The 24,188-nt window shown below is 45.7% G+C and overlaps 1 protein-coding gene and 1 long non-coding RNA gene across 24 annotated transcripts in view; one reads left to right on the top strand and one right to left on the bottom strand.

The window, feature by feature from the left end:
* Positions 1 to 24,188, top strand: part of MUC6 (mucin 6, oligomeric mucus/gel-forming) — a 47,717-nt gene that overhangs the window by 20,220 nt on the left and 3,309 nt on the right. The window contains exons 19-45 of one of the 23 annotated variants that reach the window (XM_048305431.1): positions 35 to 87; positions 212 to 321; positions 1,093 to 1,244; positions 1,998 to 2,139; positions 2,611 to 2,721; positions 3,089 to 3,274; positions 3,708 to 3,947; positions 4,367 to 4,523; positions 5,271 to 5,414; positions 5,939 to 6,001; positions 6,945 to 6,992; positions 8,294 to 8,473; positions 9,560 to 9,823; positions 10,453 to 10,494; positions 11,073 to 11,306; positions 12,001 to 12,048; positions 12,477 to 12,896; positions 13,411 to 13,833; positions 14,348 to 14,770; positions 15,488 to 15,907; positions 16,422 to 16,844; positions 17,562 to 17,981; positions 18,496 to 18,918; positions 19,636 to 20,055; positions 20,570 to 20,992; positions 21,501 to 21,923; positions 22,676 to 23,281. In XM_048305431.1, coding sequence (XP_048161388.1) covers positions 35 to 87; positions 212 to 321; positions 1,093 to 1,244; positions 1,998 to 2,139; positions 2,611 to 2,721; positions 3,089 to 3,274; positions 3,708 to 3,947; positions 4,367 to 4,523; positions 5,271 to 5,414; positions 5,939 to 6,001; positions 6,945 to 6,992; positions 8,294 to 8,473; positions 9,560 to 9,823; positions 10,453 to 10,494; positions 11,073 to 11,306; positions 12,001 to 12,048; positions 12,477 to 12,896; positions 13,411 to 13,833; positions 14,348 to 14,770; positions 15,488 to 15,907; positions 16,422 to 16,844; positions 17,562 to 17,981; positions 18,496 to 18,918; positions 19,636 to 20,055; positions 20,570 to 20,992; positions 21,501 to 21,923; positions 22,676 to 23,281 — 6,998 coding nt within the window. Of the gene's footprint in view, positions 1 to 34; positions 88 to 211; positions 322 to 1,092; positions 1,245 to 1,997; positions 2,140 to 2,610; positions 2,722 to 3,088; positions 3,275 to 3,707; positions 3,948 to 4,366; positions 4,524 to 5,270; positions 5,415 to 5,938; positions 6,002 to 6,944; positions 6,993 to 8,293; positions 8,474 to 9,559; positions 9,824 to 10,452; positions 10,495 to 11,072; positions 11,307 to 12,000; positions 12,049 to 12,473; positions 12,897 to 13,410; positions 13,834 to 14,347; positions 14,771 to 15,487; positions 15,908 to 16,421; positions 16,845 to 17,561; positions 17,982 to 18,495; positions 18,919 to 19,635; positions 20,056 to 20,569; positions 20,993 to 21,500; positions 21,924 to 22,675; positions 23,282 to 24,188 lie in introns of all 23 variants that reach the window. The other 22 variants (XM_048305437.1, XM_048305430.1, XM_048305433.1 and 19 more) reach the window with 22 other exon arrangements.
* LOC125326873 lies at positions 13,606 to 15,599 on the bottom strand. The gene is made up of 2 exons (XR_007204049.1): positions 15,530 to 15,599; positions 13,606 to 14,392 (listed from the first exon to the last, which is right to left on the bottom strand). It is a non-coding gene; the product is annotated as an uncharacterized LOC125326873 (long non-coding RNA).

The following is a 24,188-nucleotide window of genomic DNA, read 5'->3' as shown; positions in this document are numbered from 1 at the left end:
GATTTTCATTGATTTTTTTTTTTTTCCTCCCTAGCTATTGTGTTAATGGGAGGCTAAGTTGCACAGGCAAACCTCAAAATCCTGCAGGTATGGGTCTGATATTGTTTACTTAGAAACTTTTTTTTTGTCCTCTGTGTTGTAAAATTACTACTTCACTGTTCTCTTCTATGTTATTTTCTCTTCAATGTTCATTTTTCTTCCTTTTTTCTAGAAAGCTGCAAAGCTCCTAAGAAATACATATCATGTTCTGACAGTTTAGAAAACAAGTATGGAGCTGCATGTGCCCCTACCTGTCAGATGCTGGCTACTGGAATTGAATGTGTGAGTTTCACAGCTCTGTGATATTTATCCTTTTGAGAGAGGTTGAATGTTCTAGTTGTTACTTAGAACTAGATGACATTCCTTCTAGTGTAATTAAAGGAATTATTTTATCTAACATGATACAGTTAAATATCAGGCTGTGCACACACAATTTGTACATATATTTAAGAAGTGATTAAAGAAATTAATTGCATGAATTAAATTCAATTAAACGAATAGAATAAAAATCCATTAAGGATTCTTAACTACGTGGCTATCATGTCTGGCTCAGGTACTCCATAAGCTGTGACTCCATGTCAATGGAAATACAGGGTTTATGCTTCCTGTTCTATTTTTTCTCAGCTCTCTGCTGCTGTTGATCACAGAATGCAGGAGACCTGGGCTAGGTGAACATCTGGGCTGTCCTGATAGGGCTCGCCTATATTAAGGAAACAGACTAATTGGAAGAATTGCAATAAGATATGAAACATAAGATATTCTTCCTTGATATGAAGAATATTCTGTTGTGCTCTTTCTGGAAGACTGGTAGTGATTGGAAGATAAATTTTTCAGAGTCTTCAGGTATGTTTAGTATCTCAAACCACAAGTATATGTTACAGCTTCAGTGAAACTAGTTCAATTGACAGCATGTTAGTACAAGGAACATCACAAAACTAAAATCAAGCCAGAACAGAACTTAGCACAGGTTCGCTCCTGACACCATTCACATCTAGGATAAAATGTATCTCACATTCTTTTCTTTTTGTTTTGCAATCTGTTGACCTTTCCCAGATACCCACAAAGTGTGAGTCAGGCTGTGTCTGTGCTGATGGCCTCTATGAAAATCTTGATGGTGGGTGTGTGCCAGCTGAGGAGTGTCCATGTGAATATGGCGGCCTTGCTTATGGAAGAGGTGAACAAATCCAGACTGAATGTGAGATCTGGTAAGAATCACGGAGTTGTTCATTGCAGATCCTCTGTTTCACTAAAGTGTACAACCACATAAAAAGAAGTGTTTAACTGACAGGAGAGTAGGAAATGGCAACAGCTGTAAAGAAGAAATACCATGACAGAGTGCAAGGATTAACAGAGAGAGAAGCTTAGCATTTGACAATATATGTATAGATAAGAGTCATTGTACCAGCTTCAGGGATAATTTCTGTCTTACGTACATTCAGGAATAAACGCAGCCAGTAGGGCCTGTGACTGTAAATTATATAAAGTCAAGTATTATTAACAACTCTACTTAAATAAAGATGCGGGCACAATCTTTCTTCTTTTCTGTAGACAAAAACAGCCACCCCCAAAAAGATTCCCATCTGTTTAGCAGCATTCTCAAAGTACTTTATTCCCTTTCCAGTTACTAATCTATTATTAAAAAAATACCACCACTCCCCAAACTACACAGAACAATGACTTCTGATCTCATTAAGAGCAAAAAGTAAATGGGTTTTATATACTATTTCTTTCATGAAAAGAAGCACAAAAATTATTTAAGGTTTCTTCTTTATTATGAATTCATTTTCTAAGCAGTCCACAAATTTTAATGAGGTTCTTATATTAACTGTTACTTGGTCTCAGTGTACATTAGTTAATTAATAGAACATGTTATCAATAAAAGTGGATGTATATAAAAAGAACTAGGTTAAGATGGCATTTCTTTGAAATCTGAGTGTGATTTCTCTTCTCACTCCCAGCACTTGCATGAAAGGCAAATGGAAATGTGTTCAGAAAACAAGGTGTTCCTCCACCTGTAATCTGTATGGAGAGGGCCACATCACCACCTTTGATGGACAGCGTTTTGTGTTTGATGGCAACTGTGAATACATATTAGCTATGGTAACCCGCTTCCTCCTGGTTATTTCAGCAGCATCTCAGCATCAAGAAATAGCTGGATTTAAATGACTAATGAAAATATGCTAGGATCCATCAATAAACAATACAGCATTTTGAATTTTTATAACCCCTTACTGAGTTTCTATATATTACGTTTATTTCAACACTTAGAATAAAAATATTTTACTTCTAAAAAACCATATTTTTCATGCAATTATAACCAATTTTAGATTTTTTAATAATATATTTAAATAGTCATTGTATTCTGTACTAAACAAATATGACTTTTAGGGAAGTTATGTCAGTTTGACCAGCAAAGCAGAGGTCATCACCTCCCAAAACAAACAGAATTAGTCGTGACATTTTAAGCATCCTGTATTTTCTTATAGTTTTATGTTTTAACTTGGAAGACTTCAGACAGAGAGTCTACTGGGCTTTTGTGCTTCTTGTTGTTTGTTTTGGGTTTTTTTTTAGGATGGCTGCAGTGTTAACAGACCTGTTTCCTCTTTCAAAATTGTTACTGAGAATGTCATCTGTGGGAAATCAGGAGTTACGTGCTCCAGATCCATCAGCATTTACCTTGGGGTAAGCTCTTCTTTCTGCCATTATCCAGCTAAATAGATTTTAAGACCAGGTTTTCTTAATTTTTGGAAGCTTTGGCTGTATCTTAGAAGAGATGGTCTTCTAAGTGAAATTATGTGCTAAAACTAGAGCCTTGGTTTTAGTAGGAAATGCCATAGTTGTTTGCTTGAGTTTTTTTAATTCTCATGTTGTGTTTTGTTCTCCAAGACTCTTGCCTGTGTCAAAGCCAGGAAATTTTGAAGCTTACTCTGCAGTGAATTGCTCTGTCAAAAGATACTGATTTCCTGCTGTAGTATCACAGCATCTGAACTTCAGCAAGGAAAATACTGAAACTTGGTAAGTTATAACTTTCACATAAATTTTCTTCCAGAATCTGACAATCATACTGAGAGATGAAACCTTCGCTATTTCTGGGGAAAATCCTGGTGTACAGTACAAAGTGAAAAAGAACGCCCTTCACCTGATGTTTGATGTCATTATCCCAGGAAAATACAACATGACCCTTATTTGGAATAAGCATATGAACTTCTTCATCAAGATCTCCAGAGAAACACAGGTATTGCAGAATAACTTCCTCAGTAAAGTGTCCTTCAATTCAGATTGAACTGCACATTTGATCACAGTTGCCTTAAATCTCTATGATGGCAAAGGTTTCCCAGAAATGCTACTAGCAATTCATTTTTATCATTATTTCCAAAACAGCAGAGACCTTCACAAGAGGCTGACTTTTAAGGGATTTCTGTACTAAATTCAGGAAACTTTTGAGCTAAGTGTTTGTAATTTATGCAACTGCATGTTTGAATTTGATCTTTAAATGACAACAGTTTATACAGTTTAGAGGAGAAACCCATGCACAAGACACTAAGAACGTACAAGAGAGTATTTGTAGATGACATTCACTCCTAAAGCACAGGAAATCATCAGTAATCAAAAGGAAAGGTGAGAATTGCAACTTGCTGAACTGATACTGGTGCTTTCATTGAATCTAGGAAACGATCTGTGGTTTGTGTGGGAACTATAATGGCAACATGAAGGATGACTTTGAAACTCGAAGCAAGTATGTGGCATCAAACGAGTTGGAATTTGTCAACTCTTGGAAAGAGAATCCTCTCTGTGGGGATGTGTACTTTGTAGTGGACCCCTGTAGCAAGAACCCTTACCGTAAAGCATGGGCAGAAAAGACATGTTCCATCATCAACAGCCACGTTTTTTCTGCCTGTCACAATAAGGTAAGAATTTATTTGCTCTTCTTTTTATTTATAGGCATAATCTCTATTCTTCCAAATGTTCACACTCCAGGTGGTTTACTGTTCGTCAAAATGTTTCAATAAAATACATTTAAAATTTTCTGTGGCTCACATTTATATTAATTTTTTTTTTTTTTAACTTGCTCTTCACCAGCAAATAAATACAAAAACTAGGTATGGTATTAACTGATTAGTTAAAACTACAAGAGTGAAAAACGAATGAAGACTTAAGAATCAGGAATTAGTCAGTCTGTTGGTGATGCCTGATATTGATCCATGCATTTTCAGGTGGTGAAAACCAGTGAGAAATGTGGATAATGTTGCAGTGGTTATGCATACACCTAGAGTATAACAAGGCACAAAATCATCTTGGAAATGAATCCCTTCCTTTTGCCCTGCAGGTGAATCGGATGCCCTACTATGAGGCCTGTGTCCGAGATTCCTGTGGGTGTGACATTGGAGGGGACTGTCAGTGCATGTGTGACGCCATCGCAGTCTATGCCATGGTGTGCTTGGAAAAAGGCGTCTGCATTGACTGGAGGACCCCCGAGTTCTGTCGTAAGTTCCTTTAAGCTCTCCTTAAACAGGTTTAAGAGATTTTTATTGTCAGCATATTCATATGGAAACATAGATAACTTATTAATAACCACCTCAAAGTTTGCATTTTCTCTGTGGGCAAAGAGTTGACCTCAGTCAGCTGGGTTTTGAAATCTGTACTTTTCTGCTAATTAACCAAAATAGTTTAACTCTTTTTACCATGGAGTAATGAGAGAGAAAATAATGTGGTCACAGAAAGCAGACTGTTTCTTCTGCTATCATTGTATAATGCACTGTGAGTTTGGCAGCAGAGAAAGTATGAAATTGTAAAAAAATGTTTCATTTGAGCTATGATGAAATCACCTTCTGTGTGGATGTCAAGGGAATGAAGACAGCTGTGTTGGCTGGAACACTGTAAAACAGGAAAAAGACATCAAGGTGTTCCAGAACAGCACATATAGAGGAAACAAAGAGGATCAACATGCTTTAAATCAATATTAGAGTTGTCATCTTTGATGGTTTTGTTTCCACATTTCAATATATTGTGCATTAAAAGCTGTGGAAATGCCTGCATACTGTATTTGCCAAAAAGAAACTGACTTCCTAGAGTTAAAATATAAATTTACATTAGACGCTAATCACTTCAGTGAAGTTTTTTTTAATTCCAACTGTTAATTATTTTGACCTCCTTCTAGTACTTTGAAAATAGCATGCCATTAATTTGAAAAGAAATTAATCTGACTTGTCTCTTGCTTTTCCCTTTTTTAGCTGTCTATTGTGAGTATTACAATTCTCATACAAGAACAGGAATTGATGATGCTTTTTCCCATGGCTACAATGACGACAAATGCGCCTGGCACTACAGGCCTTGTAACTGTCCAAATCAAAACTACAAATATGTCAATATTGAAGGTAATAGCTTCTACTACCGTAAACCAGGAAACAGGAACATAATAATTATTTTCAATGCTGGTTTTTTTAAATGTCATACCACAGTTGAATAATGGTAATCTAATTGATGTCATATTTGAAGAAATTTTGCTGATCTTTCCTTTACCAGTAGCGTTTTAAATACATAACCAACTCAGTAGCTGTACTACATTTAGCTTTATGTCAGTCTCAGCCTATCTGGAAGAGAAATACTTGCACCAAATCAAAATTGGTATTAACTGATAACACTGTACTTAGGAAAGAAAACCTGTGGAGAGAGCAATTAATATTTTTATTAAACAAATTGATATAGTTGGAGAAACCAAATAAATTCCTACATAGATAAAACCTTCTTCTGAGAATGATGTCAGAAGTACTTACCTGAATAGATGGTGTTGCAATCGATACGATTTTTTAGTAACAGAAATATAATATATTCAATTATAAATAGTAAAAATTAATTGCCTTTCTCTGAGAAATGTAAAACAAACTTCTCCTTTCTTCAGGTTGCTACAACTGCTCTCATGATGAATACTTTGACCATGAGGAGGAAAGGTGCATGCCATGTGGTAAGCAGCATTTCTTTCTCCACAGTAACTTGAAGTCCATACTACAATATTTGCAGAGACTCACGAAGATATTTTTCTAGTACCTCTCCATAAATGAATGCTCATCTAAACATAAATTCCTTTCAAAATAATCCCATTGCTATACTGCTTGTAAAATAAAGGAATGAAAAAAAAATAATTAAAAGTCGGATTAGGGTAGTCAATGCTATAATACAGAACCTGGATGAACCTGACTGGTTTTTGTTAGCAACATGAGAAGTTATGTTCATTATAAATGTGAGTACTTCTCAAAAGGTGGGTCTTCCTGAAAGTGTATTGGTGTTCTAATCTGTGGGAGACACAGGCCCAGTAGAGCTGTGAGTCTCTGAGGTATTCAACACATTTCACAGAAAAAGAGAATGTGTAGAAGAAGAGCAGATGTAGCTACTGGACTCAGTAAATATCTTTTTAGAGATTTTTTTTTTTAATTAACTGGAGATTTATTACCATATGGTTTATTTCCATGAAAACCTATCTTATTAAATAATGTTTTGGATAGACTCTAGCTGGACAGTTTGGATTTTCATGCAGATGTAAAAAAAAACCTTAAGAACAATTTTTCTCATATTACAAAATTCTGACTTGTGTAACCAGGATCTCAGCTAGTGATCTCCTTTACGTATGAAACCATATTCTACTATCCCTGAAAACTGAGGTGTCTTTAAGCATAAAAGTCATAAGAATGATAGCAAAAACTTACTAGTGTTCATTATTATAATGACATGTATGGATTTCTTTGTAATTAAGTCCTTCGATGTGAATTTTACCACTGAAATATGTAACATTAAACATTTTCAGGAATACCTCAGTAATTAACATAATTCCAATCTGAGATTTGCCTTTTTGGGGATATTTTAGTATGCTTTTATTCACAAATTTAACCTGTTTTGCCTTTATGTAATAGGACAAGCAAACATTACCACCACACCTGAACCATCTTCACCTTCACCAGGTTAGTGTACACAGTTGACCAAACTGGTACTTACACACTGATACTATGTCCTGATAAGCATTTATAAGATCAGTAATATCCTTTTCTGTGTAATAGAGTAGCATTAGCAGTTTCCCACGCATAAGATGAAATGATGAAAAATACCCTGGTACCATAATAGCCTGGGCTGCATCAAAAGCTGTGTGGCCAGCAGGTCGTGGGAGGGAACTGTACCCTCTACTCTGATGAAAGCCCACCGGGAATGCTGTGTCCAGCTCTGTAGTCCTCAGTTCAAGAAAGACAGAGGAGGGTCACAAAAATGACCAGAGGGCTGGAACAATTCTCCTGTGATGAAAGGCCGAGATCTGGGGTTGCTCAGCCTGGGGAGGAAAGGGCTCCATGGAGACCTCATTGTGGCCTTTCAATACTTGAATGAGGTTTATAAGAAAGATGGGGACAGACTTTTTAGTAGGGCCTATTTTGATGAGACAAGGAAAATGGTTTTAAAGCAGAAGAGAGTAGATTCAGACTAGATATAAGGAAGAAATTGTTTATGATGAGGGTGGTAAAACACTGGAAAATGTTGCCCAGAGAGGCTGTTGAATCCCCTTACTTGGAAGCATTCAAGTCAGGCTGGATAGGCCTTTGAGCAACCTGATCTAGCTGAAGATATCCCTGCTCATTGCAGAGGGAGCAGTCTTGATTATCTTTAATGGTCTCTGCCAACCCAAGCCATTCTATGATGAAAAAGATCCCACAAATATTTTATCCCAGTCTTAGTAGTGACTGGCCATAAAACATTTCAACAACTGAAGAAAGTCTTGATGGAAATGTGTGGCTGACTATACCAAATCCCTATAACCTGATACAGGAAAGGAATCTATATATGCTGATCTTAAATTTGTTAGAAATGTCATTAATTTCCCTGAAGACAGATGGTATTGGAAAATTTTACACTGTGAGTTGTGTGAATAATAAAATTATGGATACTATTGGAAATAGTATTCCAGAATGGAATAGTGTTCCATCTCTGCTGATATGCACAAGTATTTGTGCCAAATTCACTTTAAAGTGAAGAAATAGGTATAAAGCATCTCCAAGAATACCTGTTTAATGTATTCACTGCACATAATAGCAGAGGAAGCAATGGATAACTGCTTTTAAAGGTTTAATCTAAAAGGTAATGGGTTTTAATAGTAGCTACTGATAATAGCTATAAAAACAGTGTCTTTACTTTAAAATAATTTCAATTTATATAGGTATGCTATTATCAAATTATTGAGAACTATTTCTTATCCTTTGGTTTTGATTTTTTCTCTTAGTAACAACAGTGCAGCCTAAAGTAACAAGGAGCTCTACCACAAGCACCCTACCAACAGGACCTAGTACTTCTTCCACAACAACTGTAGCAACTGAGACTACAAATCCAACAATAACTGCAAAAATTACAGTTCCAAGAACTTCACCCTCACAACCTCTTGTCACAATAAAGTCAACAACTGGTAGGTTTTTAGTGTTATTGTCTAAAATAAATTATGGTAAACTTGCTCTATACCTCTGTACATATTTGAGATACCACTCCTGGGAATGCATTTTAAATTCATACAACATCCAAGCATTAGACTCCAAATCATGAAGCAGGCAAAGCAGGCTTCCAGAAAGGAGTTTGTAAACTAGACATGTTCAGAAGTGTAGATTGAAAGTGCATGAAAAGATAAAGGTAGGTAGGTATTAGGTTAAAAACACAACCAAAAGTCACTTGTGTGATTTATTTGAGAAATGCAATTAGAAGTTCTATAAGCAGTGAGCCAGCCCAGCTCCAGCTGGGTTTGTTAGCTCAGGTTCAGTCTCTTTTCCACTGGTTCATTTATGGAGTTCAAGGAGCACCCAATCTATTGGCTCCAAATCATGTAAGCAAGCCCCAAAGCAGAGTCACACAGGTATCAGTGTAGCAGCTTTGTCTAGGCTTCTAAAGTCCTGCTCTCTGGAGGGTGACTCTGCCAACAAATATTACTTTCTGATTCTATGGCTTGTGGAGCCTCATTTAGCCTCACACCAACATGCACTTCAACTAATAAACTGTCTTGGACCTTGGCTGTCAGGGAAAGCAGAGTTAAAAATAGGTCCCAAAGGAGTCAAAACACGCGAAAGCTGACATTGTGACATGGTTTGTGCACTGGGACAAGGAAAGTCTATAGTATGATGTTATTTAGCTTTTCAATGCATATTACAGAAAGCTGCAACCGTGGCTGATTTGGAACACAATAAAAGACCGTGGACAAAGCCCATATAGACTTTATCCAAAGTCATAACAAAGCTAACTTCTTAGGAAAAATTATATTAAACAAGTCTAATACAGGAAAATACAGGAAATGAGAACAAAGACAGACGTGAGGCAATAGAAAACAAATATAAGTACAGAAATATTTGGTAAGCTTATGAGAACATGAACACAACAGTCATACTGAAAATATTCAAAAAATAAGGTGAAAAATTATCTCTAAAATATGAGTATATTTTTATAATTTATCTGGGTTTAATTTTTCTGTGAATTGGTTACATTATATTTTTTACCTTTACTCCAAAAGAACATACAACATCAATTTTTACCACACCAAACATGACTACAACCATCACTGCCCCTTCCATAACTACCTCAATGAAAAGAACCATGGGCACTACTCCAAAGTCTGTTCCCTCATCACCTGCTGCCTCATCAACTGCTGCTTCAACAGAGACAGAACAAGTAAGGGTCACCTCATCACCCTTCAAGACCACCAAAAAGGAAATGGCAACCTCCTCAATACCTACTCAAACCACAACTTTCAGCCAGCCCAAACTAACAACAGCAGGTAAAGAGCACTTTTTTGTATCTGTTAGGTGAAGCCATCGCTCAAGACATATATCAATATAATCCTTATAAAAAACTCAAACATTCTTACTAGTGGTCTTAACATTGCAAATAGACAGGAAAGGACATGGATAAGAAATGTGATTAAAAGGGAAATTTGTATTGCCAACAGAGCAAGCATCTGACATCCAAATATGATGTTAAAGCTAACATTTCTTTTCAAACATTTCCTCCAAATTTAGACAAAATCTCTCTATGCTGCAAAGCAGGTTCTTGAAAACTCACAGACCACAGAAGATATATTTCCCCTAGCCATTGTAACAAATACTCCCCCCAAAAAATTTAACCTTTTTGAATGTCTGACACTCAGTATACAAGGATGGTCTCCTCTGAGGCTGTGGGGCAACACGAATTACTAGGTTAGCAACTGACAGCATAGGCTGGGACAGTGTGTGGTGGGAAGTCTACTGTAGTGGGAGGGCAGCTGTATACTCTTTCCCAAATCCAGGTCTCTCTCACAAAGAACTGTTGGGGTGCATACATCTGGGTCGTCTTGTGCAAGCAATTACAGCTTCCTCTAGGAACCTTACCAGCTTCCAACCATTACTAATATTCATTCTTACTTCACAGAGAGTGAGGGAACTCAAGCAACAACTCTGCACTATCCAGAAGGTGAGTAAAAGAGAGTAGAGAGAAGCCCTTGGCCTAAGACTCTGCTTCACTTTACCCCAGCTTTTCCAGATGACGCTCTTGCCCAGTCTGGAATACCTGAGAGGGGAAACACGTGCGTCCAACAAGGCTCTTCTTTCCTTGGGAGCTTCAGAAAAAGGCAGGGAGTGTTAAATTGTCAGAGGGTAGCCTTCAGATGCAGTTTTTGCTCCATATTTTTTGAGGGGGAGCCACTGGCCCACTTCTCCCTCCTGTCAAGTGTAGTAGGTTGAAACATAGTTGATGGACAAGCTGCTAAGACAATGGTGCTTGGTTTCTCTCCACAGTGAGAGGTTTTATTATTTATCATTATTCTTTTCCCATTTTCCTCAATAATCTTTATTTCCCCTTATGAAAAATAACAGATCTCCTGGGGCTTGGTGCCTAGCCAGCTTCAAACCAGTAAGAGTCAGTTGGGTCTACTTACGCCTTTCTAAGCCCTAGGGTGATTCCCTGGGGCTTCTGCGTGGGAATTGCCTACCTCCTTTGCCTGCCCCTCTTGCCCTGCCACCCTCAATCAACTTGTGCTTTTCTCTCTGTAGTTGTCACCCACATAAGAACAACGTTGACACAGCCTGTGCAGCACCTTGTCACACAGACACAGGCAACTCCTGCCACATCCACCAGCAGCACCTCTGTCCCAAGAGGGACCAGCCCTGCCACCAGCCCAGGAGTTCCACTGACAAGGACATTTCCAAGCTCCAGCTCTTTGCCTGTCACCTTAGCCTCATCTGCTGCTTCTCTCTCCTCAACCCAACTGCGAACATCATATCCTGGTAAGGCTCCCTCCTGCCCTTCCTGCTGCTCTGCCTGCTTCTTCTAGCTCCCACCCTTCTCTCCTAATCAGCACATCCCACAAAGGCCTCAGTTTTGGTACTCATTCTTAATTCCCCCTGCCACTGCCATGGGACGCAGGCAGGTCCTGGGACTGACCCACACGCGACCATGTCGCAGCCTCCTCCCTGCAGCTTCAGGGCTTGGCTCTGGGGCACAGGCCTCTGTCAGGGTACAGGCACCCATGAGTTCCTGCCCTACAGCTACCAATCAGACACAACCTAACACACCTCTCTCTTCTTACAGTGCTGCCCTGAGAATGCACAGTGGGGCAGGGGGGAAGAAAAGGCAGGGAAACTGGAAACACATCTCCACAGCTCAGGACAGTTTTGAGTGAGAGGCATAACCCAAGGCATCATCTCCAGCCAAAGGCAGCGCGGGTGCTGGCACACCCATGAAAAGTGCAGTTCAACAAATATGACCTCACTGACCAGTGCTGACCGCAAGTGCAAGAATGACCAGTGGAGGGTGGGCAAGAAAGTGTCCACCCAACTCCCTGCTAAAGTTCTCTCAATTAGACCCACATGCCAGAGTTGTCGTAGTGTTGATCCTTCTTTGGGGAGATGCCACAACATGCTTTGCCAAGAATCCTTCCCAAGACTCAACCATTCTTTTCTCTCATCCCTTTCTTTGTAGCAAGGGAGCCAACCAGAGCTAAGACACCAACTACTAAAGTAGTAACAGGTGAGTGCTCTGGTCATGAAAGAGATAAGAGTCACACCTGGCCAATATATCCCTATCTCTTCAGTAGCCACAGCTCTCGCATAGATCCCTTGCAGCAGACTCTGTAGCCAGCCAGTTTTAAACTACTGGTAAACAACTGATACCTGTTCCAGGAAGAGGGAGATGAGATAAAGTGCTAGAGGTCAATCTTCAAAATGGTCAACAGCAAGCACGTACAAAAGAGAAGCAGGACAGAATGGAACGTATTTAGCAAAATGGACGCTTTTATTAACTGAAAAAAACCCCACTATCAACCCAATTTAGTGGGACCTACGCCTCCCATCCTGGCCCATGACTGGCGAGCACAAAGCCTCCAAAACAGAAGTCAGTATCACCCAACTTCACATAAGCCAGCAACATACAACTGATGTGTGCTTTCCTCCCAGCAGCCTTCACCCATGAACAGTCCACTGTGCCACACATTGTGCCACCTCTGAGCACACACAAGACCACGGCCACCACCTCCATCAGCAGCACCTCCAGGACCTCTGTCTCCACAGAAGTGCCTCTGGAGACAGCATCTCCACATCCCAGCTCTCCACCTGCCCCCAGCAGCCCCCTCAGCACCCGGCTGCCATCCACTGCCACCACTTCCACAGTCTCCTCCACAGCAGCTCCAGGCACCAGCCTCAGGCCTACACCTACAACCCTGAGGCCCAAGTCCTCTTCCCCTACCACCAGTGCTCCAAAGGAGTCTCCTGTAACAGAGTCCTCTGCACCCACCACAGCCAAAACCAGCACGCTGCCATCTCCTGCTTCTTCTCCCTTCTCAACTGTGTCCTCAGCATGGCTCAGCTCCTCACAGCCTGGTAAGGATCTGTCTTATCCATCCTGCTGCTTCCCCCTGCTCTCCCTTTTCCCATCTTCTTTCCTAGCAGAGCAGGTTGCTTGTACAGTTTTAGGTTTTGCTCTCCATTCCCATTTCTTTTCACATCAGCACAGTAGTATGGCTGTTTCTTGGTATGGCCATGCCCAAAAGGTCTCTCCCATGTAGAATGGCCTTCCAGTCTTGTGGGGCAGTCCTTACACATTGCCTATTCCTTGAAGGGACATGCACATTCAGAAAGGGCCTTGTTCCAGGAAGAAGCAGAGAGATTTTGCCCCTTAGGAAGGCACCCTCTCTGCTTCCTGCCTTTTTAGGGGAGCAACTAGGCAGAAGCTTATGGACAAGACCCACAGTCCTACTCAGCCCCATTTCCTGCAAATACACAGTGCAGTACAGAAATTCTAGTTGGCCTTATTCCCCCAGTATGGTGCTTGTCCCAACCTTCTTTGCTTTCCCCTCCGGCCCCCATCCTCAGCTGACCTGTGCTTTCCTCCCAGCAGCCTTCACCCATGAACAGTCCACTGTGCCATACATTGTGCCACCTCTGAGCACACACAAGACCACGGCCACCACCTCCATCAGCAGCACCTCCAGGACCTCTGTCTCCACAGAAGTGCCTCTGGAGACAGCATCTCCACATGCCAGCTCTCCACCTGCCCCCAGCAGCCCCCTCAGCACCCGGCTGCCATCCACTGCCACCACTTCCACAGTCTCCTCCACAGCAGCTCCAGGCACCAGCCTCAGGCCTACACCTACAACCCTGAGGCCCAAGCCCTCTTCCCCTACCACCAGTGCTCCAAAGGAGTCTCCTGTAACAGAGTCCTCTGCACCCACCACAGCCAAAACCAGCACGCTGCCATCTCCTGCTTCTTCTCCCTTCTCAACTGTGTCCTCAGCATGGCTCAGCTCCTCACAGCCTGGTAAGGATCTGTCTTATCCATCCTGCTGCTTCCCCCTGCTCTCCCTTTTCCCATCTTCTTTCCTAGCAGAGCAGGTTGCTTGTACAGTTTTAGGTTTTGCTCTCCATTCCCATTTCTTTTCACATCAGCACAGTAGTATGGCTGTTTCTTGGTATGGCCATGCCCAAAAGGTCTCTCCCATGTAGAATGGCCTTCCAGTCTTGTGGGGCAGTCCTTACACATTGCCTATTCCTTGAAGGGACATGCACATTCAGAAAGGGCCTTGTTCCAGGAAGAAGCAGAGAGATTTTGCCCCTTAGGAAGGCACCCTCTCTGCTTCCTGCCTTTTTAGGGGAGCAACTAGGCAGAAGCTTATGGACAAGACCCACAGTCCTACTCAGCCCCATTTCCTGCAAATACACAGTGCAGTACAGAAATTCTAGTTGGCCTTATTCCCCCAGTATGGTGCTTGTCCCAACCTTCTTTGCTTTCCCCTCCGGCCCCCATCCTCAGCTGACCTGTGCTTTCCTCCCAGCAGCCTTCACCCATGAACAGTCCACTGTGCCACACATTGTGCCACCTCTGAGCACACACAAGACCACGGCCACCACCTCCATCAGCAGCACCTCCAGGACCTCTGTCTCCACAGAAGTGCCTCTGGAGACAGCATCTCCACATCCCAGCTCTCCACCTGCCCCCAGCAGCCCCCTCAGCACCCGGCTGCCATCCACTGCCACCACTTCCACAGTCTCCTCCACAGCAGCTCCAGGCACCAGCCTCAGGCCTACACCTACAACCCTGAGGCCCAAGCCCTCTTCCCCTACCACCAGTGCTCCAAAGGAGTCTCCTGTAACAGAGTCCTCTGCACCCACCACAGCCAAAACCAGCACGCTGCCATCTCCTGCTTCTTCTCCCTTCTCAACTGTGTCCTCAACATGGCTCAGCTCCTCACAGCCTGGTAAGACCCACTCCTATGCACCTTCTCCTCAAAGAATCATAGAATTGTTAAGGTTGGAATGGATGTCTAGGTATCTTCCAGTCCAACATCCATCCCACAGCAGGATCACCTAGAGGAGGTGACACAGGAACATGTCCAGATGTGTTCTGAACATCTCCAGAGAGGGCGATTCCATGATTTCCATGGCAGCCTGTTCCAGTGCTCTGCCACTCAATGTAAAGAAGTCCTTCCACATGTTGAACAGTGATGAGCTGTACTGTGGGAGAGGTGGGCAGTTTTTCCCAAGCAGCCATTGCTTCAAGTCTGGCTGGGCATTGGCCAGTGGTCAGTGACTGCTTTGCATCTCATGGGTAGGTTTGTTTTTCCTTTAGATTCTTTAGTTCTCTAAAGTGTCTCCACCCAGACACGTGGAGGTTTTTCCTTTTCCCATTTCTCTCCTCTTTCCTAAGGAGGGGGAGTGAGCCAGTGGCCAGGTGGGAATTTTGCATCCAGACAAGGTCACCATACCAGTGCCAGGCAGATATTGGCCCTGACTGGGTCTAAGCAAGATGCCGAGGCTGAGGGAAGGACCAAAAGCCCAATGCTCCATCTTTCCCACAGAAACACACTGCAATAAGGCTTTTCTCACCCAACAATATAACCCAAGGCTTGTGCCCACATCCTTGGCCTTCCCCTCCTGCCCTCATCCTCAACTGACCTGTGCTTCTCTCCTGGCAGCCTTCACCCATAAAATATTGACCGTGCCACACGTTGTGCCACCTCTGAGCACACACAAGACCACGGCCACCACCTCCATCAGCAGCACCTCCAGGACCTCTGTCTCCACAGAAGTGCCTCTGGAGACAGCATCTCCACATCCCAGCTCTCCACCTGCCCCCAGCAGCCCCCTCAGCACCCGGCTGCCATCCACTGCCACCACTTCCACAGTCTCCTCCACAGCAGCTCCAGGCACCAGCCCCAGGCCTACACCTACAACTCTGAGGCCCAAGCCCTCTTCCCCTACCACCAGTGCTCCAAAGGAGTCTCCTGTAACAGAGTCCTCTGCACCCACCACAGCCAAAACCAGCACGCTGCCATCTCCTGCTTCTTCTCCCTTCTCAACTGTGTCCTCAGCATGGCTCAGCTCCTCACAGCCTGGTAAGGATCTGTCTTATCCATCCTGCTGCTTCCCCCTGCTCTCCCTTTTCCCATCTTCTTTCCTAGCAGAGCAGGTTGCTTGTACAGTTTTAGGTTTTGCTCTCCATTCCCATTTCTTTTCACATCAGCACAGTAGTATGGCTGTTTCTTGGTATGGCCATGCCCAAAAGGTCTCTCCCATGTAGAATGGCCTTCCAGTCTTGTGGGGCAGTCCTTACACATTGCCTATTCCTTGAAGGGACATGCACATTCAGAAAGGGCCTTGTTCCAGGAAGAAGCAGAGAGATTTTGCCCCTTAGGAAGGCACCCTCTCTGCTTCCTGCCTTTTTAGGGGAGCAACTAGGCAGAAGCTTATGGACAAGACCCACAGTCCTACTCAGCCCCATTTCCTGCAAATACACAGTGCAGTACAGAAATTCTAGTTGGCCTTATTCCCCCAGTATGGTGCTTGTCCCAACCTTCTTTGCTTTCCCCTCCGGCCCCCATCCTCAGCTGACCTGTGCTTTCCTCCCAGCAGCCTTCACCCATGAACAGTCCACTGTGCCACACATTGTGCCACCTCTGAGCACACACAAGACCACGGCCACCACCTCCATCAGCAGCACCTCCAGGACCTCTGTCTCCACAGAAGTGCCTCTGGAGACAGCATCTCCACATCCCAGCTCTCCACCTGCCCCCAGCAGCCCCCTCAGCACCCGGCTGCCATCCACTGCCACCACTTCCACAGTCTCCTCCACAGCAGCTCCAGGCACCAGCCCCAGGCCTACACCTACAACCCTGAGGCCCAAGCCCTCTTCCCCTACCACCAGTGCTCCAAAGGAATCTCCTGTAACAGAGTCCTCTGCACTCACCACAGCCAAAACCAGCACGCTGCCATCTCCTGCTTCTTCTCCCTTCTCAACTGTGTCCTCAACATGGCTCAGCTCCTCACAGCCTGGTAAGACCCACTCCTATGCACCTTCTCCTCAAAGAATCATAGAATTGTTAAGGTTGGAATGGATGTCTAGGTATCTTCCAGTCCAACATCCATCCCACAGCAGGATCACCTAGAGGAGGTGACACAGGAACATGTCCAGATGTGTTCTGAACATCTCCAGAGAGGGCGATTCCATGATTTCCATGGCAGCCTGTTCCAGTGCTCTGCCACTCAATGTAAAGAAGTCCTTCCACATGTTGAACAGTGATGAGCTGTACTGTGGGAGAGGTGGGCAGTTTTTCCCAAGCAGCCATTGCTTCAAGTCTGGCTGGGCATTGGCCAGTGGTCAGTGACTGCTTTGCATCTCATGGGTAGGTTTGTTTTTCCTTTAGATTCTTTAGTTCTCTAAAGTGTCTCCACCCAGACACGTGGAGGTTTTTCCTTTTCCCATTTCTCTCCTCTTTCCTAAGGAGGGGGAGTGAGCCAGTGGCCAGGTGGGAATTTTGCATCCAGACAAGGTCACCATACCAGTGCCAGGCAGACATTGGCCCTGACTGGGTCTAAGCAAGATGCCGAGGCTGAGGGAAGGACCAAAAGCCCAATGCTCCATCTTTCCCACAGAAACACACTGCAATAAGGCTTTTCTCACCCAACAATATAACCCAAGGCTTGTGCCCACATCCTTGGCCTTCCCCTCCTGCCCTCATCCTCAACTGACCTGTGCTTCTCTCCTGGCAGCCTTCACCCATAAAATATTGACCGTGCCACACGTTGTGCCACCTCTGAGCACACACAAGACCACGGCCACCACCTCCATCAGCAGCACCTCCAGGACCTCTGTCTCCACAGAAGTGCCTCTGGAGACAGCATCTCCACATCCCAGCTCTCCACCTGCCCCCAGCAGCCCCCTCAGCACCCGGCTGCCATCCACTGCCACCACTTCCACAGTCTCCTCCACAGCAGCTCCAGGCACCAGCCTCAGGCCTACACCTACAACCCTGAGGCCCAAGTCCTCTTCCCCTACCACCAGTGCTCCAAAGGAGTCTCCTGTAACAGAGTCCTCTGCACCCACCACAGCCAAAACCAGCACGCTGCCATCTCCTGCTTCTTCTCCCTTCTCAACTGTGTCCTCAGCATGGCTCAGCTCCTCACAGCCTGGTAAGGATCTGTCTTATCCATCCTGCTGCTTCCCCCTGCTCTCCCTTTTCCCATCTTCTTTCCTAGCAGAGCAGGTTGCTTGTACAGTTTTAGGTTTTGCTCTCCATTCCCATTTCTTTTCACATCAGCACAGTAGTATGGCTGTTTCTTGGTATGGCCATGCCCAAAAGGTCTCTCCCATGTAGAATGGCCTTCCAGTCTTGTGGGGCAGTCCTTACACATTGCCTATTCCTTGAAGGGACATGCACATTCAGAAAGGGCCTTGTTCCAGGAAGAAGCAGAGAGATTTTGCCCCTTAGGAAGGCACCCTCTCTGCTTCCTGCCTTTTTAGGGGAGCAACTAGGCAGAAGCTTATGGACAAGACCCACAGTCCTACTCAGCCCCATTTCCTGCAAATACACAGTGCAGTACAGAAATTCTAGTTGGCCTTATTCCCCCAGTATGGTGCTTGTCCCAACCTTCTTTGCTTTCCCCTCCGGCCCCCATCCTCAGCTGACCTGTGCTTTCCTCCCAGCAGCCTTCACCCATGAACAGTCCACTGTGCCACACATTGTGCCACCTCTGAGCACACACAAGACCACGGCCACCACCTCCATCAGCAGCACCTCCAGGACCTCTGTCTCCACAGAAGTGCCTCTGGAGACAGCATCTCCACATCCCAGCTCTCCACCTGCCCCCAGCAGCCCCCTCAGCACCCGGCTGCCATCCACTGCCACCACTTCCACAGTCTCCTCCACAGCAGCTCCAGGCACCAGCCCCAGGCCTACACCTACAACCCTGAGGCCCAAGCCCTCTTCCCCTACCACCAGTGCTCCAAAGGAATCTCCTGTAACAGAGTCCTCTGCACTCACCACAGCCAAAACCAGCACGCTGCCATCTCCTGCTTCTTCTCCCTTCTCAACTGTGTCCTCAACATGGCTCAGCTCCTCACAGCCTGGTAAGACCCACTCCTATGCACCTTCTCCTCAAAGAATCATAGAATTGTTAAGGTTGGAATGGATGTCTAGGTATCTTCCAGTCCAACATCCATCCCACAGCAGGATCACCTAGAGGAGGTGACACAGGAACATGTCCAGATGTGTTCTGAACATCTCCAGAGAGGGCGATTCCATGATTTCCATGGCAGCCTGTTCCAGTGCTCTGCCACTCAATGTAAAGAAGTCCTTCCACATGTTGAACAGTGATGAGCTGTACTGTGGGAGAGGTGGGCAGTTTTTCCCAAGCAGCCATTGCTTCAAGTCTGGCTGGGCATTGGCCAGTGGTCAGTGACTGCTTTGCATCTCATGGGTAGGTTTGTTTTTCCTTTAGATTCTTTAGTTCTCTAAAGTGTCTCCACCCAGACACGTGGAGGTTTTTCCTTTTCCCATTTCTCTCCTCTTTCCTAAGGAGGGGGAGTGAGCCAGTGGCCAGGTGGGAATTTTGCATCCAGACAAGGTCACCATACCAGTGCCAGGCAGATATTGGCCCTGACTGGGTCTAAGCAAGATGCCGAGGCTGAGGGAAGGACCAAAAGCCCAATGCTCCATCTTTCCCACAGAAACACACTGCAATAAGGCTTTTCTCACCCAACAATATAACCCAAGGCTTGTGCCCACATCCTTGGCCTTCCCCTCCTGCCCTCATCCTCAACTGACCTGTGCTTCTCTCCTGGCAGCCTTCACCCATAAAATATTGACCGTGCCACACGTTGTGCCACCTCTGAGCACACACAAGACCACGGCCACCACCTCCATCAGCAGCACCTCCAGGACCTCTGTCTCCACAGAAGTGCCTCTGGAGACAGCATCTCCACATCCCAGCTCTCCACCTGCCCCCAGCAGCCCCCTCAGCACCCGGCTGCCATCCACTGCCACCACTTCCACAGTCTCCTCCACAGCAGCTCCAGGCACCAGCCCCAGGCCTACACCTACAACTCTGAGGCCCAAGCCCTCTTCCCCTACCACCAGTGCTCCAAAGGAGTCTCCTGTAACAGAGTCCTCTGCACCCACCACAGCCAAAACCAGCACGCTGCCATCTCCTGCTTCTTCTCCCTTCTCAACTGTGTCCTCAGCATGGCTCAGCTCCTCACAGCCTGGTAAGGATCTGTCTTATCCATCCTGCTGCTTCCCCCTGCTCTCCCTTTTCCCATCTTCTTTCCTAGCAGAGCAGGTTGCTTGTACAGTTTTAGGTTTTGCTCTCCATTCCCATTTCTTTTCACATCAGCACAGTAGTATGGCTGTTTCTTGGTATGGCCATGCCCAAAAGGTCTCTCCCATGTAGAATGGCCTTCCAGTCTTGTGGGGCAGTCCTTACACATTGCCTATTCCTTGAAGGGACATGCACATTCAGAAAGGGCCTTGTTCCAGGAAGAAGCAGAGAGATTTTGCCCCTTAGGAAGGCACCCTCTCTGCTTCCTGCCTTTTTAGGGGAGCAACTAGGCAGAAGCTTATGGACAAGACCCACAGTCCTACTCAGCCCCATTTCCTGCAAATACACAGTGCAGTACAGAAATTCTAGTTGGCCTTATTCCCCCAGTATGGTGCTTGTCCCAACCTTCTTTGCTTTCCCCTCCGGCCCCCATCCTCAGCTGACCTGTGCTTTCCTCCCAGCAGCCTTCACCCATGAACAGTCCACTGTGCCACACATTGTGCCACCTCTGAGCACACACAAGACCACGGCCACCACCTCCATCAGCAGCACCTCCAGGACCTCTGTCTCCACAGAAGTGCCTCTGGAGACAGCATCTCCACATCCCAGCTCTCCACCTGCCCCCAGCAGCCCCCTCAGCACCCGGCTGCCATCCACTGCCACCACTTCCACAGTCTCCTCCACAGCAGCTCCAGGCACCAGCCCCAGGCCTACATCTACAACCCTGAGGCCCAAGCCCTCTTCCCCTACCACCAGTGCTCCAAAGGAGTCTCCTGTAACAGAGTCCTCTGCACCCACCACAGCCAAAACCAGCACGCTGCCATCTCCTGCTTCTTCTCCCTTCTCAACTGTGTCCTCAACATGGCTCAGCTCCTCACAGCCTGGTAAGGATCTGTCTTATCCATCCTGCTGCTTCCCCCTGCTCTCTCTTTTCCCTTATTCCTTTCCAGCCACACAGGCTGCTTTGCAGAGATGTTTTAGTTTTTACTCACCATTCCTCATTCTTTCTGCATTATAACACCAGTATAGCCCTACTTTGTTATGGCTCTGGGGCACTGGTCTGTGCCTTGGAGCCTGGCCTGCTAGCCTCAGAGAGGACTGTTCTTAAGCTCTGCCTACTGCCTGAAGGGACACATGCATATCCAGACAGGGTGCTCTTCCAAGAACAGCTAGAGGGATCTGTCCTGTAGGAAGCTACTGTATCCATTTCCTCCCTTTGTATGAGAGTAACCAGACAGCTTTAGACAGCAACCAGAGTCTCTTTTTCCCAGGAATACTCAGTGCAGCACAGCACTGCTGGTTTTGCTTATATCCTAGATCTGAGGCCTCTGACCACCTGCATTTCCTACTTTTGCTGCCCTCATCCTCAACTAACCTGTGCTTTCCTCCCAGCAGCCTTCACCCATGAACAGTCCACTGTGCCACACATTGTGCCACCTCTGAGCACACACAAGACCACGGCCACCACCTCCATCAGCAGCACCTCCAGGACCTCTGTCTCCACAGAAGTGCCTCTGGAGACAGCATCTCCACATCCCAGCTCTCCACCTGCCCCCAGCAGCCCCCTCAGCACCCGGCTGCCATCCACTGCCACCACTTCCACAGTCTCCTCCACAGCAGCTCCAGGCACCAGCCCCAGGCCTACACCTACAACCCTGAGGCCCAAGCCCTCTTCCCCTACCACCAGTCCTCCAAAGGAATCTCCTGTAACAGAGTCCTCTGCACTCACCACAGCCAAAACCAGCACGCTGCCATCTCCTGCTTCTTCTCTCTTCTCAACTGTGTCCTCAACATGGCTCAGCTCCTCACAGCTTGGTAAGAGTCCTTCTCAGCCATCCTTCTTCTCCTGCTTGCTCTTTCCAGCTCTTCTTTTTTCTGTCTCTCTACCCATCCATCCCCCTCTCCATCATTCTGTTCAAAAACCACATTCCAATTCTGCATTTGCTTGGCTGCTTACCCCTCCGTTCCCGCTGTCTTTGGCCAGCCTGGTTCCCTTGTGCAGTCCTGGGCCTGTGCACTGGCTCTGCTTGGGATGGAGGTAATTATTGCTCCCAGCAGGTTTCCTGATACTGGTTTAGATGTGGGTCCCAGCCAGTGTTGATGGCACACAGGTGCTTTGGTGATTGCTCAGGAGTGCCAGCACAGCATCTGGCCCTCCTCTGTTTGTGCTTCTGCCAGCCAGGGAGCAGGCACAGCGTGGTCACGAGGCCCATCAGGGACACAGCTGGCATAGCTGGCCCAGAGCCAGTGGCCAAGGAGACACTGCATACCACAGAACATCATGACAGGCCTTACAGTGGGAGAGTAGGGCAGTTACTCCCAAGTAGCCATTGTTTGGAGACTGGCTGGATATTGGTGAGTGGTGGTATGTGATGAGTGACTGCCTTTGCATCTCCTAGGTCTGTCTTCAATTGTTTGTTTCTTCACTTCTGAAAGCTATCTCTCTCTGGATATGTGTGCGTGTTCTTGCTTTAGCTTTTCTGATTTTCTCCCCATGTCTGAATAAGGGGAGTGAGGAAGTGGCCAGGTGGGCATCCTCAATTTTATCTCTGCCTTCCTCCTGGCAGCCTTCACCCATGGAAAGTCAACTGTGCCACACGTTGCACCACCTCTGACCACACACAAGACCAGGGTCACCACCTTCATCAGCAGCACCTCCAAGACCTCTGTCTCCACAGGGAGCAGCCCACCAAGCAGCACAGAAGTGCCTCTGGAAACAGCATCTCCACATCCCAGCTCTCCACCTGCTCCCAGCGGCCCCCTCAGCACCCGGCTGCCATCAGCTGCCCCGTCTCCATTCTCTTCTGCTTTGGCCCCAACTGTCAGCACTATGTCTGTGCCTACACCCCTCCCTACTTCCGCATTTAGGTCTGCTGAGAGCACTACACATTCTTACTTCCAAAACACCACATCGACTCCATATGGCAAAACATCTTCATTAGCTGTCCCTACCAGTATCTCTGCCCAGTCCAGTGCAGCGTTGATCCCAGCTGTTTTATCTACAACCATTACCTTTGCTCCCCACGTTATTACTACGGCTTCTACAGAGTCGGTTGAAAGGAGTTCCCTGCAAACAACAACACTGACCACTGCCCGTACGACATCATCTCCTCCTCTCACCTCTGGACTTGCAACATCTCTGTCCTCTGTTGTGCCATCAACGGTGCCACACGGTAATGTATCTCTATATTATTTCCTTTATCATGGCTTTGCTTTTAATGCCTTTTTTTTTTGATGAGTGTATGAGTGTTTTCTTTACATATCCTTTGGATAAGACCCTGTTTGTTCTCATTGGCCCCACCTTTTCTTTTTGCCCTATCTGCAGTTATTTTTTGTAAAGTTGTTGTCTGATTTCTTAGATTTCATACCTCCAGGTTCCCTGCTATTCAATATTTTAAATATTAAGGAGCGTGAGTTAAAGCATCTGACAGGATGTGCTTCAGGAGAGCCACAGAACCTTTATTCTGTCATCTTAAAAAGCAGTGTAAGAAACCTCTTATTGGGACAGGCTATCCCCTCATTACCCTGCAGCCTTCCTGTTAGCTCTGCACAATTGAGCATTTTTGGTATCTCTTCTGCAAGATACTGTGTTCAGAGTTGTCAGGGTACAGAGATGTGTTCTGGCTCCTGTGCACAATTAATCACCTAATATGATTTGGCTGAAGGAATACCACATTCTGTAATTTCCACACCACCTCATGTAAAGGAAGGCACACAAAGCAGCGTCTTTCTATTGGTTTTAAATGGAACTGTTGTACTTGAGGATCTACACTAGAGGATGCAGGCACCTGTAGCTGAGCCTTTCATGTCATTTTCACTGTTAACTTTGTGGGCAGAGTCCAGCTTGACCAGGTCAGGCAGCTTGGCCACCAGGCCTGGCAGAATTACCTCCCTGCAGAGCAAACAACTGAATGCAGAGTCTCTGTCCTTTGTCCTGCTGTCACACAGGTGCTGCACTGCCAAAGAGGCTGGTTTCAGTTTTAGCAGGAAGGAGCCTCAAACTGGCTATATGAGCATTGGGAAATAACAGTTTAACCCAAGGAGGCAGGATTCTTTCTGACACACTTCCTTTGACCCTGC

This window comes from Corvus hawaiiensis, chromosome 6, assembly GCF_020740725.1.
Source record: "Corvus hawaiiensis isolate bCorHaw1 chromosome 6, bCorHaw1.pri.cur, whole genome shotgun sequence".
Taxonomy (NCBI): Eukaryota; Metazoa; Chordata; class Aves; order Passeriformes; family Corvidae; genus Corvus; species Corvus hawaiiensis.
This window is presented reverse-complemented; position numbering and strand designations above follow the sequence as displayed.